Source organism: Nerophis lumbriciformis, linkage group LG18, assembly GCF_033978685.3.
Source record: "Nerophis lumbriciformis linkage group LG18, RoL_Nlum_v2.1, whole genome shotgun sequence".
NCBI classification, from domain to species: Eukaryota; Metazoa; Chordata; class Actinopteri; order Syngnathiformes; family Syngnathidae; genus Nerophis; species Nerophis lumbriciformis.
Window position 1 is genome coordinate 22,377,168 of NC_084565.2, and position 15,322 is coordinate 22,392,489.

The following is a 15,322-nucleotide window of genomic DNA, read 5'->3' on the forward strand; positions in this document are numbered from 1 at the left end:
GGTTGTCTCTATTCCAATATTTTGGTACCGGTACCAAAATGTATTTCGATACTTTTCGATACATTTCTAAATAAAGGGTACCACAAACAAATTGCATTTTTTGACTTTATTTCAACAAAAAATATTAGGGTACATTAAACATATGTTTCTTATTGCAAGTTTGTCCTCAAATAAAATAGTGAACATACTAGACAACTTGTCTTTTATTAGTAAGTAAGCAAACAAAGGCTCCGAATTTAGCAGCTGACATATGAAGTAACATATTGTCATTTTCCATTCTATTATTTTTTTCAAAATTATTAAGGACAAGTGGTAGAAAATGAATTATTAATCTACTAGTTCATTTACTGTTAATATCTGCTTACTTTCTCTTTTAACATGTTGTATCTACACTTCTGTTAACATGTAATAATCACTTATTCTTCTGTTTGATACTTTGCATTAGTTTTGGATGATACCACAAATGTAGGTATCAATTTGATACCAAGTAGTTACAGGATCATACATTGGTCATAATTTAAGTTTTCATGTGTCCAGGGACATATTTCCTGAGTTTATGAATGTCATATGAATTTTAAAAGAAAAAATATTTTGTGATGATAAAAAATATTGATGTAATCATAGTATCGACTAGATATGCTCTTGTACTTGGTATCATTACAGTGGATGTCAGGTGTCGATCCACCCATGGCATTTGTTTATAGACTGTAGTGAAGCATGTTTAGCTATTCCTCGTCCTGCAAGGATGATACTTGTAAGAAAGGTACTTTATTTGTCGCCATGGAGACGAGGATTAGTGATTTAGAAGTAGCTAAAACACTGCGGATGGACATTAGCCGCTAACTAGCTAGCCATGTCTTAAAGCACCGCTTCCTGAGGGCATTTCAGTGTTATAACTTCACCTTTATTGTCAGTTTTCAAGCCAAAAGGCGTCCATTCTCCCTTTTCTGTCTACAAACTGTCTGCTTGTAAGTACTCGGTGATTGTGCGCTGCCGTATATGCTCCTTTGCTCGTAAAACCAACAATGTCACGACTGTAAAAAAAATATGGTGAACCGGTACTTTTCAGAGTATAGTACCGTTTTTGATTCATTAGTACCGCGATACTATACTAGTACCGGTATACCGTACAACCCAAGTTGCTACCATGTTTTATCAGCGAGGAACAATGTTCCCTCTCATCTATGCCAGGAACAAAACCCAACTTAAACTCGAAATAACATGTTTTAATGCTCTCCTAAACGAATGATCACAAGTTTTTTTTTGTTTTTTTTCCCCCAACGTAAAAAATTTTTCAGATTGAATTGAAACCTCACACATTTTGAATAGAAGCCATTGAAGCACAACATAAAAATGCATCTGTTGTAATTATAACTTTTATTTTCAATTCAAGTCATCACATATTTTACAACGTTGACTATTTGTCTTTATACTTGGTATCTTTCTCCTCACTATTTGGCAGACCAGTTTGCCCAGGGAAGGAGGCTATCTTCAGGAAGAAATACGGGTTACTGCGAACACGAAGGGCCACCAGGAGCGGAGTGAGGGCGTACAGCAAGTTGGCTGCCAGAACGAGGCAGAAGACGTCGTTTGGGACGCGAAACGGAGCCTTGGTGTATGGATGGAAGGACCCCCCGATGTGAGCCCACTGGCACTGTGGACAACAAAGAGGTTGGATTTTGATTCATGAATTTTACTGAATTGTTTTGCGGATATAATGCTTTAAAACAACACAATGGGCCAACACTAGAGATGTCCGATAATGGCTTTTTTGCCGATATCCGATATTGTCCAACTCTTAATTACCGATTCCGATATCAACCGATACCGATATATACAGTCGTGTAGTCAACACATTATTATGCTTAATTTTGTTGTGATGCCCCGCTGGATGCATTAAACAATGTACCAATGGTTTTCCAAAATAAATCAACTCAAGTTATGGAAAAAAATGCCAACATGGCACTGCCATATTTATTATTGAAGTCACAAAGTGCATTATTTTTTAACAGGTCTCAAAACAGCAGCTTGGAATTTAGGACATGCTCTCCCTGAGAGAGCATGAGGAGGTTGAGGTGGGCAGGGTTGGGGGGGGGTGTATATTGTAGCGTCCCGGAAGAGTTAATGCTGCAGGGGATTCTGGGTATTTGTTCTGTTGTGTTACGGTGCGGATGTTCTCCCGAAATGTGTTTGTCATTCTTGTTTGGTGTGGGTTCACAGTGTGGCGCATATTTGTAACAGTGTTAAAGTTGTTTATACGGCCACCCTCAGTGTGACCTGTATGGCTGTTGACCAAGTATGCTTTGCATTCGTGTGTGTGTGTGTGTGTGTGTGTGTGTGTGTGTGTGTGTGTGTGTGTGTGTGTGTGTGTGTGTGTGTGTGTGTGTGTGTGTGTGTGTGTGTGTGTGTGTGTGTGTGTGTGTGTGTGTGTGTGTGTGTGTGTGTGTGTGTGTGTGTGTGTGTGTGTGTGTGTGAGAGAGAGAGAAAAGCCGTAGATATTATGTGACTGGGCCGGCATGCACATGCAGTGCCTTTAAGGTTTGTTGGCGCTCTGTACTTCTCCCTACGTCCGTGTACACAGCGGCGTTTTAAAAAGTCATAAATGTTACTTTTTGAAACCAATCCCGATAATTTCTGATCTTACATTTTTAAAGCATTTATCGGCCGATAATATCGGCAGTCTGATATTATCGGACATCCCTAGTCAACGCTATAACGGGGGAACCTTCGGTTTGCTGACAATGTATCCTGTTGTTTGGATACTTTACATTAGTTTTGGATGATACCACAAAATAAGGTATCAATCTGATACCAAGTAGTTACAGGATCCTACATTGGTCATATTTAAAGTCCTCATGTCCAAGGCTGTATTTACTGAGTTTATGAATATAATATGAATTTTAAAAGAAAAAATATTTTGTGACTATAAAAAATATTGATTTAATCATAGTATCGACTAGATACGCTCTTGTACTTGGTATCATTACGGTGGATGTCAGTGCGTTTCCCACCTAGGCCTTCAGCGATATCAGACTTCAATGATTACCTCCCAAAATACCATAATTGATGTCACCGCATGACCATTGCTGGAGAAATGCTATACAAAAAAACATTTATGCACTACTGACCATTGAAACACCTCAACAGTGTACAAACGGGTTATTTTGTGGCGCATTTAAAAATCAATTAAAACGCATAAGCAATTAAAACATATCCTATGTGGTACTGTGAAAATGAAAATTGCAAAAAACAAATTAAACGTGAAAAAATTAAATATTTTTAACTCGCAATTTGTAGGACCTATTTGACGCCGTATAAGCCAGTGGCACCGCTCGTCGTCGGCTTATTCGAGTGGAAATGGCCAGCATTTCCCCATTTCATTGCCAGAACAGCTGAGCTAGCTTCCGGAGTTGGCTGACAAGATGTAGTTTCTCTTTAAATATCTTTCTTGAAAATGGCCTTGCAAATATGTACAGTCGTGGTCAAAAGTTTACATACACTTGTAAAGAACATAATGTCATGGCTGTCTTGAGTTTCCAATAATTTCTACAACTCTTATATTTTTGTGATAGAGTGATTGGAGCACACACTTGTTGGTCACAAAAAACATTCATGAAGTTTGGTTCTTTTATGAATTTATTATGGGTCTACTGAAAATGCTGGGTCAAAAGTATACATACAGCAATGTTAATATTTGGTTACATGTCCCTTGGCAAGTTTCACTGCAATAAGGTGCTTTTGGTAGCCATCCACAAGCTTCTGGTTGAATTTTTGACCACTCCTCTTGACAAAATTGGTGCAGTTCAGCTAAATGTGTTGGTTTTCTGACATGGACTTGTTTCTTCAGCATTGTCCACACGTTTAAGTCAGGACTTTGGGAAGGCCATTCTAAAACCTTCATTCTAGCCTGATTTAGCCATTCATTTACCACTTTTTGACATGTGTTTGGGGTCATTGTCCTGTTGGAACACCCAACTGCGCCCAAGACCCAACCTCCGAGCTGATGATTTTAGGTTGTCCTGAAGAATTTGGAGGTAATCCTCCTTTTTTTACTCTCTGTAAAGCACCAGTTCCATTGGCAGCAAAACAGGCCCAGAGCATAATACTACCACCACCAAGCTTGACGGTAGGAATGGTGTTCCTGGGATTAAAGGCCTTACCTTTTCTCCTCCAAACATATAGCTGGGTATTGTGGCCAAACAGCTCACTTTTTGTTTCATCTGACATCACATGGACAAAGATAAGACCTTCTGGAGGAAAGTTCTGTGGCCAGATGAAACAAAGTGTATATAAACTTTTGACCACGACTGTGTCTGCCATCTAATCAACGTTTTGTTCTCCTTCTCTGCTATCCCGGTGTGGATAAGGCGCAACACTTCTTGCTTCCTGCTAAATTGAAACTTGTGATTGGATACTCACTTTGGAATGACAAGTGAGTATCCAATCACAGTCTCGTTGACATCAGGCTACCTAGATAGGCTACTGTCAACAACTTGTGATCTGATTGGCTATCGCAACTGTCTATCAACTGTATGTTCATATTCACTTACAGTACACAGGCGCCCGCATTGTTGATTCTGAAGGCCTCGGGCAGATTTGGTACAGCATGGCAACATAAGATAGCTGAATTCTGATTGGATAAAAACTCTAAACTAATAACAGCAGTGGAAGGAGCATAATATGACATAAAGAGAATATGAATACTTTTAGATATTTAGGGAAAGTAAATAAAAAAAATAATTGTATCTTTAATTATGATCATGATTTCTGATTATGTTAGGCCAGCAGAGAAGGCCTTGCTGGCCCTGACGACACACCACTGTCTCATGGTCGTACCTGAATCATTGCTCCTGAAAAGAAGATAGTCCAGTCAGACATCCACGTGCAGCCCGGCTTCAGGAGACCGTAGACAAATGCTCCCAGCAGTGGTAGTCCATAGAAGAACATGTGCAGCATCTGTCAAACCAACATGGATTCATGACGTAAAAGAAACGACAAAATAGTGTCCTAAAGTGAAGTGAGATTTTCCATGTAAAATATTCAAATCAGGATAATACTGTAAACGGTCAAATGTACACCTCCTATATCAACTGGTTTTCATTGAGGGCCACGTCGCAGTTAAGGCTGCCATCAGAGGGCCGCTTGTAACAGTGAATAATGTATGAATTTGCCTCTGGATTTCATTATTAATTACAAACCCCGTTTCCATATGAGTTGGGAAATTGTGTTAGATGTAAATATAAACGGAATACAATGATTTGCAAATCCTTTTCAACCCATATTCAATTGAATATGCTCCAAAGACAACATATTTGATGTTCAAACTCATAAACTTTATTTTTTTTTTGCAAATAATAATTATAATTTCATGGCTGCAACACGTGCCAAAGTAGTTGGGAAAGGGCATGTTCACCACTGTGTTACATGGCCTTTCCTTTTATCAACACTCAGTAAACGTTTGGGAACTGAGGAGACACATTTTTTAAGCTTCTCAGGTGGAATTCTTTCCCATTCTTGCTTGATGTACAGCTTAAGTTGTTCAACAGTCCGGGGGTCTCCCTTGTGGTATTTTAGGCTTCATAATGCGCCACACATTTTCAATGGGAGACCGGTCTGGACTACAGGCAGGCCAGTCTAGTACCCGCACTCTTTTACTATGAAGCCATGTTGATGTAACACGTGGCTTGGCATTGTCTTGCTGAAATAAGCAGGGACGTGGTAACGTTGCTTGGATGGCAACATATGTTGCTCCAAAACCTGTATGTACCTTTCAGCATTAATGGTGCCTTCAGATGTGTAAGTTACTCATGTCTTAGGCACTAATACACCCCCATACCATCACAGATGCTGGCTTTTCAACTTTGCGCCTATAACAATCCGGATGGTTCTTTTCCTCTTTGGTCCGGAGGACACGACGTCCATGGTTTCCAAAAACAATTTGAAATGTGGACTCGTCAGACCACAGAACACTTTTCCACTTTGTATCAGTCCATCTTAGATGAGCTCAGGCCCAGCGAAGCCGACGGCATTTCTGGGTGTTGTTGATAAACGTTTTTTGCCTTGTATAGGAGAGTTTTAACTTGCACTTACAGATGTAGCGACCAACTGTAGTTACTGACAGTGGGTTTCTGAAGTGTTCTTGGGCCCATGTGGTGATATCCTTTACACACTGATGTCACTTGTTGATGCAGTACAGCCTGAGGGATCGAAGGTCACAGGCTTAGCTGCTTATGTGCAGTGATTTCTCCAGATTCTCTTTGATGATATTATGGACCGTAGATGGTGAAATCCCTAAATTCCTTGCAATTGCTGGTTGAGAAATGTTGTTCTTAAACTGTTCAACAATTTGCTCACGCATTTGTTGACAAAGTGGTGACCCTCGCCCCATCCTTGTTTGGGAATGACTGAGCATTTCATGGAATCTACTTTTATACCCAATCATGGCACCCACCTGTTCTCAATTTGCCTGTTCACCTGTGGGATGTTCCAAATAAGTGTTTGATGAGCATTCCTCAACTTTATCAGTATTTATTGCCACCTTTCCCAACTTCTTTGTCACGTGTTGCTGGCATCAAATTGTGAAGTTAATGATTATTTGCAAAAAAAAAAAATGTTTATCAGTTTGAACTTCAAATATGTTGTCTTTGTAGCATATTCAACTGAATATGGGTTGAAAATTATTTGCAAATCTTTGTATTCCGTTTATATTTACATCTAACACAATTTCCCAACTCATATGGAAACGGGGTTTGTATATAAATATTTGGTAACACTTTAGTATGGGGAACATATTCACCATTAATGAGTTGCTTATTAAAGTAACAAAGACTTAATTTAGAGTTATTTGGACACTAGAGGAATATATAAGGGTAAGGGTTACTAATAAGCAATAATTCTGAGGTTATTGAGGGAAGACTCTTAATTAATGGCTTACTGGTTGTATAATAAGGCCATGCAGAATAAGGCATTAATATGTTACTAATTTGCATGTTAATAAGCAACTAATTAATGGTGAATGTGTTCCCCATACTAAAGTGTTACCAAATGTTTTTTAAGTAGACTGTCGATTTTACAGTAAAAACTTTACATTTACAAAATCTTACTGTAAAATAGTGGGGGGTTTTTTTGTTTTTTTCATTTTACAGTAAATATAAAACAGTACCACTGTTTTGTTTTTGACGGAAAAAGCTGGCAGCTTAGTTGCCAGAATTTTACTATTACATTTTCTTTTACAACATATTGTTAATGGAAAAACGGTACAAGTTCCATTTTTTTTTATTCTGGCAACTTAGCTGCCAGTTTTTCTACCGTAAAAACAAATGTGTCATTCTTCCATTTACAGTAATACACTGTTAAAAACAGATTTTACAGTAAAAATGTGGCAGCTCAATCAACAGAATATTAACGCAAAAAAAAGAGTACTTTTTTTCAATTTACAGTAATATGCTGTAAAGAACACCGTAAAATGTTTTGTCATTTGTATTAATTTGGTGGGTAGTTTGCAGTAAAATCCTAAGTCAAGCAGATATTAATTTTTTATTTTTTTTTTTTATGTATATAGACAAAAAAGTTTGGGAAATTAGGATAATATACTGTAATATTTGTTGCAATATTGGATACTATTAAAGTTTAAAAGGCATTCAATTTCAAGCAGTACATATTTTTTCTGTCAAAATAAAAAAATCTATTACATTTAGTGAGAAAAATATAAAGTACCGTATTTCTCGGACTATAAGTCGCAGTTTTTTTTCATAGTTTAGCCGGGCTCCAGAGCGATTTATATGTTTTTTCCTTCTTTATTATGCATTTTCGGCAGGTGCGACTTATACTCCGAAAAATACTGTACTTTATTAACACATATCATTTCCATGTGTTTGCCTTGGGTTTGACATTTGTGCTCCATAACATTAACCTCAAAGAACCTGATCTACTAAAGGTGGCCGTGTTTTAAGACACATGCAAACTTGACAGCACATGCAGCTGATCTCTTAAATGAGCAAATTAGAGATATAGTAGAGGGTAGACACAAATATAATTGTTTAGCATACGCAATGCCGTTTATCAAGGCTAAATCTGTTCTGGGTCGTTTTTTTGCGTCTATATTTTGCACCTATGGAATGTGCGTGCAAACGATTGCTGCAGTATGACAGTCGACGGAGAGAATAAGACTCTTCCGTACTCGTGTCAACAATCGTCATACAAAACCAGTGAAGTTGGCACGTTGTGTAAATCGTAATTAAAAAACAGAATACAATGATACAGCATACAACTTATATTCAATTGAATAGACTGCAAAGACAAGATACTTAACGTTCTAACTGGAAAACATTGTTTTGCAAATTTTACCTCATTTGGAATTTGATGCCTGCAACATGTTTCAAAAAAGCTGGCATACGTGGCAAAAAAGACTGAGAAAGTTGAGGAATGCTCATCAAACACTTATTTGCAACATCCCACAGGTGAACAGGTTAATTGGGAACAGGTGGGTGCCATGATTGGGTATAAAAGCAGCTTCCATGAAATGCTCAGTCATTCACAAACAAGAACGGGGCGAGGGTCACCACTTTGTGAACAAATGCGTGAGCAAATTGTCGAACAGTTTAAGAACAACATTTCTCAATGAGATATTGCAAGGAATTTGGGGATTTCACCATCTACGGTCCATAATATCAAAAGGTTCAGAGAATCAGGAGAAATCATTGCATGTAAGCATCAAGGCTGAAAACCAACATTGAATGCCCGTGACTTTCAATCCCTCAGGCGGTAATGCATCAAAAAGTAACGCCCGTGTGTAAAGGATATCACCACATGGGCTCAGAAACACTTCAGAAAGCCACTGTCAGTAACTACAGTTTGTCGCTACATCTGTAAGTGCAAGTTAAAACTGTACTATGCAAAGCCATTTATCAACAACACCCAGAAACGGTTCCGGCTTCGCTGGGCCCGAGCTTATTAAGATGGACTGATGCAAAGTGGAAAAGTGTTCTGTGGTCTGACGAGTCCACATTTCAAAGTGTTTTTAGAAACTGAACGTTGTGCCGTCCGGAACAAAGAGGAAAATAATTATCCGGACTGTTATAGGCGCAAAATTGAAAAGCCAGCATCTGTGATGGTATGGGGGTGTATTAGTGCCCAAGACATGGGTAACTTACACATCTGTGAAGGCGCCATTAATGCTGAAAGGTACATACAGGTTTTGGAGCAACATATGTTGCCATCCAAGCAACGTTACCATGGACGTCCCTGCTTATTTCAGCAAGAAAATGCCAAGCCACGTCTTACAACAGCGTGGCTTCATAGTAAAAGAGTGCGGGTACTAGACTGGCCTGCCTGTAGTCCAGACTTGTCTCCCATTGAAAATGTGTGGCGCATTATGAAGCCTAAAATACCACAACTTAAGCTGTACGTCAAGCAAGAATGGGAAAGAATGCCACCTGAAAAGCTTCAAAAATTGGTCTCCTCAGTTCCCAAACGTTTGCTGAGTGTTTTTAAAAGGAAAGGCCATGTAACACAGTGGTAAAAATGCCCCTGTGCCAACTTTTTTGCAATGTGTTGCTGCCATTAAATTCTAATTTAATGATTATTTGCAACAACAAAAAAGTGTTTCTCAGTTGGAACATTAAATATCTTGTCTTTGTAGTCTATTCAATTGAATATACGTTGAAAAGGATTTGCAAATCATTGTATTCTGTTTTTATTTACCATTTACACAACGTGCCAACTTCACTGGTTTTGGGTTTAATACAACATTGGTTCTGTTGCATGACCTTTCTTGACTGTCTCAAACTTTTATTGTTTCCTTAGTTTCTGTATTATTTCCTGACCAGCGTTCCTATTTTTTTTATTTACACTTCCTGTTTGCCACCACCACTTATCTAGTCTGAGCGCTGGCTCCCTCTTTGGCACTCCCTAATTGGCAATAAGGAAACACCTCTCTCTGTTTGCCAATCAGGATGCTTCTTATGTCAGCCCGAGCCTGTTGATGGCGCTGGCTCATTTTGCTTTGGACCTCGATTTGCAGCAGCGTTCCCTGTCCTTCCTGTGCGTGTTCTGCCTTTTGATGCACGTGCCTGCTGCACTACTTTTTGTTTTGTCTGACCTAATAAAAGGGATTTTACCTGAAGGCCGTTTCCAGACCATGCACTCTGCAAAAAAACAGCCAGCCAAATATAAGATAAAAAGACTATATTGAGTGAAATTATCTGCCCATCATGCAGATGGTTATTTTACTTGATAAGTCCTGCTAATTTGCTACAAATTAGCAGGACTTTTAGGAATAAGTATTTTAACCTGAAAACAAGCATTATTCAACATGCAATTCTAAAATCAAGCTTTTCATTGATTGATTGAGACTTTTATTAGTAGATTGCACAGTACAGTACATATTCCGTACAATTGACCACTAAATGGTGACACCCGAATAAGTTTTTCAACTTGTTTAAGTCGGAGTCCATCCTTGGGATGTTGCAGAATCTGTAAAAAAAAAAAAAAAAAAAGATTTTCTATAAGGGGAGAACCAAAATATCTTATTTGAATAGTTATTTTCTCAATTGTTATATTTTGAAACTAAAATAGACGACATAGAATCATTCATGCTACAATTAAGATTATGACGCAACGCAGGGGTGTCAAAGCGAATTAATTATCTATTTATCTAATTATGATATTTGATTATTATTAGAACCGGCCCGCAGGCCACAGCCGCCTGCTGCTGTTTTGCACGCACCAATACTCCATCAGTGTTGGCGCCAGGGACCCCATCAAGTCATAAAAATGGGGTCCCACTTTTTTGTAGCCGTTTTGAAAACAAATGATAAATGCATGCATTATCCTGTTATATCTCACATTCCATATTGTTTTGGTAAAAGGTTGTCATAAATGTTACTTAATTCATTTTAAAAAAATAATACAAAAAACCCATTTTTATGCATATGTAAATGTATTCAGTTATAAACATTCATTCACTTTCTTCTTTCCTTCATGGCTCTAAACTTTACCGCTGCCGGTATTTTTTTTCTATATTTTTATTGGAATATTTTCAGAATGTGTTTGTTGTATTTGTGGCCAAAGTAAGACAAAGAAAATAATCTGAAGTTGTCTTTATTTTTTAGTTTTAATGCCACGATTTTAATAGTCCGGCCCGCGTGTGCACTGTGCACACATTTTCCTCCATGCCGCCCCTGAGCTAAAATGAGTGACACCCCTGATGTAAAGTTAATGACTAAAACTAAGTAAATAGGTTTTAAAACTAGGGAAATAACTCAAATTTAAAATCTTGGCAAGTGGCAAATTTGGCGTGCATCCTGGGCTCCAGACCAGTATGAAGTTTAACCTAATATATTATTAATTGACCATATGGTCAAAGAGAGGTACATTTTCCATCTCATTTTCTTATTCACTCCAAACCATTATTGAAGTTTTTAATAAGATTCAAAGAAAATGCAAGGTTATTTTTAGGGATGTCCGATAATGGCTTTTTGCCGATATCCGATATTCCGATATTGTCCAACTCTTTAATTACCGATATCAACCGATATATACAGTCGTGGAATCAACACATTATTATGCCTAATTTGGACAACCAGGTATGGTGAAGATAAGGTACTTTTTTTTTAAATTAATAAAATAAGATAAATAAATTAAAAACATAGGCTCCAGCGCCCCCTGCGACCCCAAAGGGAATAAGCGGTAGAAAATGGATGGATGGATGGAAATTAAAAACATTTTCTTGAATAAAAAAGAAAGTAAAATATAAAAACAGTTACATAGAAACTAGTAATTAATGAAAATTAGTAAAATTAACTGTTAAAGGTTAGTACTATTAGTGGACCAGCAGCACGCACAATCATGTGTGCTTACGGACTGTATCCCTTGCAGACTGTATTGATATATATTGATATATAATGTAGGAACCATAATATTAATAACAGAAAGAAGTGTGTATCTTGTATTTTTTTATGTTGATTTAATCATTTTAAAAAAATTTAAAAAATAAATAAAATATGTGTGCTTACGGACTGTATCCCTTGCAGACTGTATTGATATATAATGTAGGAACCAGAATATTAATAACAGAAACAACCCTTTTGTGTGAATGAGTGTAAATGGGGAAGGGAGGTTTTTTGGGTTGGTGCACTAATTGTGTATCTTGTGTTTTTTATGTTGATTTAATAAAAAAATAAAATAAAAAAAACGATACCGATAATTTTCGATATTACATTTTGACGCATTTATCGGCTGATAATATCGGCAGGCCGATATCGGACATCTCTAGTTATTTTCTAAAACGAGAAGGAATAATAAGAAATTATAAACTTAACACCCCAGTCACAGCATTGCAGAATACCATAACGAAAGTGTCTGACCGCACTTCTAAAGCAGGACGACATCCATCCATCCATTTCCTACCGCGTGTCCCCTCCGCAAGTCGCCACCTCATCACAGGGCCAACACAGATAGACAGACAACATTCACACTCACATTCACACACTAGGGCCAATTTAGTGTTGCCAATCAACCTATCCCCAGGTGCATGTTTTTGGAGGTGGGAGGAAGCCGGAGAATCCACTACAATATGCAAACTCCACACAGAAAGGCCCGAGGATCGAACCCAGGACTTTGGTATTGTAAGGCACATGCGCTGTGCGCTAACCCCTGTACCCACCGTGCTGCCCAGCAGGATGACAGAAAAGGCTAAAATAGTCCATCACAGGCAGCATCATTATTTGCATTTTCCTGGATTTTTTTTTTTTTTTTTTGCCACTCATTTGTCACGTCAATTTAGATCATTACCAAGAATTCTGTCTTCTTTATCTTCAAATATTTGCCTCGTAAAAGCCATTTTTTCCCGCTTCATAAAGTCGTCAAATGATTCAACTTACTGGAGCGTTTCTCGTTATTTCAGCCTGAGGTTGAGATGAATGCAAGTGTGCCCAGCCAAAAAGCCAATCATAAACGCCCCCCAGTACTTTTTCGGAAGGGCTTTTTTTTTTGTTTAGTTTTAGGTTTTGCTAGAGCAGGGGTCGGCAACCCAACCTACTCAGTGGCCTAGTGGTTAGAGTGTCCTCCCTGAGATTGGTAGGTCGTGAGTTCAAACCCCGGCCGAGTCATACCAAAGACTATAAAAATGGGACCCATTACCTCCCTGCTTAGCACTCAGCATCAAGGGTTGGAATTGGGGGTTAAATCACCAAAAATTATTCCCGGGCGCGGCCACCGCTGCTGCTCACTGCTCCCCTCACCTCCCAGGGGGTGAACAAGGGGATGGGTCGAATGCAGAGAACAAATTTCACCACACTTAGTGTGTGTGTGTGACTATCATTGGTACTTTAACTTTAACATGTTGAAAGTGCCATATTGGACCAGAAATACAAACAACTAATCTGTTAAAAGCCTTATCTAAGTGTTATAGTGAAGGCAACACATTAAGTATCTCAGAAGGTGAGATAACTCCTGGAAATTACTGTCTTAAAACTGCCCAAGTTAAAGGAAAGGACAGGCTGTCTTCTTCTAATGGATTTATTACAATCTTTGCAAGGTGGGTAACGTTTGCTGTGGTCTGGAACAACATTGTAACGTTTGCTGTGGTCTGGAACAACATTGTAACGTTTGCTGTGGTCTGGAACAACATTGTAACGTTTTCTGTGGTCTGGAACAACATTGTAACGTTTGCTGTGGTCTGGAACAACATGGCACAGAAAAAGAAATGCAGCCAATATCACATACAGATTTAGTGTCATGAGGCATGCAAATATAAATTAAATTCACAGGACATACCGTATTTTTCGGACTATAAGTCACAGTTTTTTTCATTGTTTGGCCGGGGGTGCGACTTATACTCAGGAGCGACTTATGTGTGAAATTATGAACACATTACCGTAAAATATCAAATATTATTTAGCTCATTCACATAAGAGACTAGACGTATAAGATTTCATGGGATTTAGCGATTAGGAGTGACAGATTGTTTGGTAAACGTATAGCATGTTCTATATGTTATAGTTATTTGAATGACTCTTACCATAATATGTTACGTTAACATACCAGGCACGTTCTCAGTTGGTTATTTATGCCTCATATAACGTACACTTATTCAGCCTGTTGTTCACTATTCTTTATTTATTTTAAATTGCCTTTCAAATGTCTATTCTTGGTGTTGGGTTTTATCAAATAAATTTCCCCAAAAAATGCGACTTATACTCCAGTGCGACTTATATGTTTTTTCCCTTCTTTATTATGCATTTTTGGCCGGTGCGACTTATACTCCGGAGCGACTTATACTCCGAAAAATACGGTAAGTAAAGGAAATTAAATTAGCTCAAATATACCTACAAATGAGGCATAATAATGCAATATGTACACACAGATAGCCTAAATAGCATGTTAGCATGGATTATTAGCCTTCCACGTGAGTCAATAACATCAACAAAGCTCACCTTTGTGCATTCACGCACAGCATAAAACGTTTGGTGGACAAAATGAGACAAATAAGGAGTGGCATAAAACATGCCTTTCTGTGGCAGCGACGGAGAAAGTTGTACACGTAAACAAACTACGGTGAGTTCAAGGACCGCCAAAATTAGTAGGACAAAACGTCGCTGGGCAAATACTGTCATCAGTGAAGCATAAACACAAACATATTAAACAGTGGGCTTTCTAACAATTAGGAAGGTTTGTGTTATATTTGTCCTCCTACAGAAACATTATTAAAACAACAAATATATTTTCCCCCCCGTCTTTTTCCATTTTTGAAAAAGCTCCAGGGAGCCACTAGGGCGGTGCTAAAGAGCCACATGCGTCCCGAGAGCCGCGGGTTGCTGACCCCCATGCTCGAGTAATCTGTCATACATTGAATAAAGAGGTCTTCAGGTGTGTACACGATATTGCCAAAAGTATTTGGCCACCCATCCAAATGATGAGAATCAGGTGTCCTAATCACTTGGCCCGACCACAGGTGTGTAAAATCAAGCACTTAGGCATGGAGACTGTTTCTACAAACATTTGTGAAAGAATGGGCCGCTCTCAGTGATTTCCAGCGTGGAACTGTCATATGCCGCCACCTGTGCAACAAATCCAGTCGTGAAATTTCTTCGCTCCTAAATATTCCAAAGTCAACTGTCGGCTTTATTATAAGAAAATGGAAGAGTTTGGGAACAACAGCAACTCAGCCACCAAGTGGTAGGCCACGTAAACTGACAGAGAGGGGTCAGCGGATGATGAAGCGCATAGTTCAAAGAGGTCGCCGACTTTCTGCACAGTCAGTTGCTACAGAGCTCCAAACTTCACGTGACCTTCCAATTAGCCCACGTACAGTACGCAGAGA

General features: G+C 38.5%; 1 protein-coding gene across 2 annotated transcripts in view; it reads right to left on the minus strand.

Moving 5' to 3' along the window:
• Window positions 1-1,358: 1,358 nt before the first annotated feature.
• Window positions 1,359-15,322, minus strand: part of tm6sf2b (transmembrane 6 superfamily member 2b) — a 73,275-nt gene continuing 59,311 nt past the window's right edge. For both annotated transcript variants that reach the window (XM_061977845.1, XM_061977844.1), the window contains 2 exons: window positions 4,837-4,956; window positions 1,359-1,654 (listed from right to left, as the gene is read on the minus strand). In XM_061977845.1, the coding sequence (XP_061833829.1) occupies window positions 1,418-1,654; window positions 4,837-4,956 (357 nt within the window). In that variant the 3' untranslated portion in view covers window positions 1,359-1,417. The remainder of the gene's footprint in view (window positions 1,655-4,836; window positions 4,957-15,322) is intronic.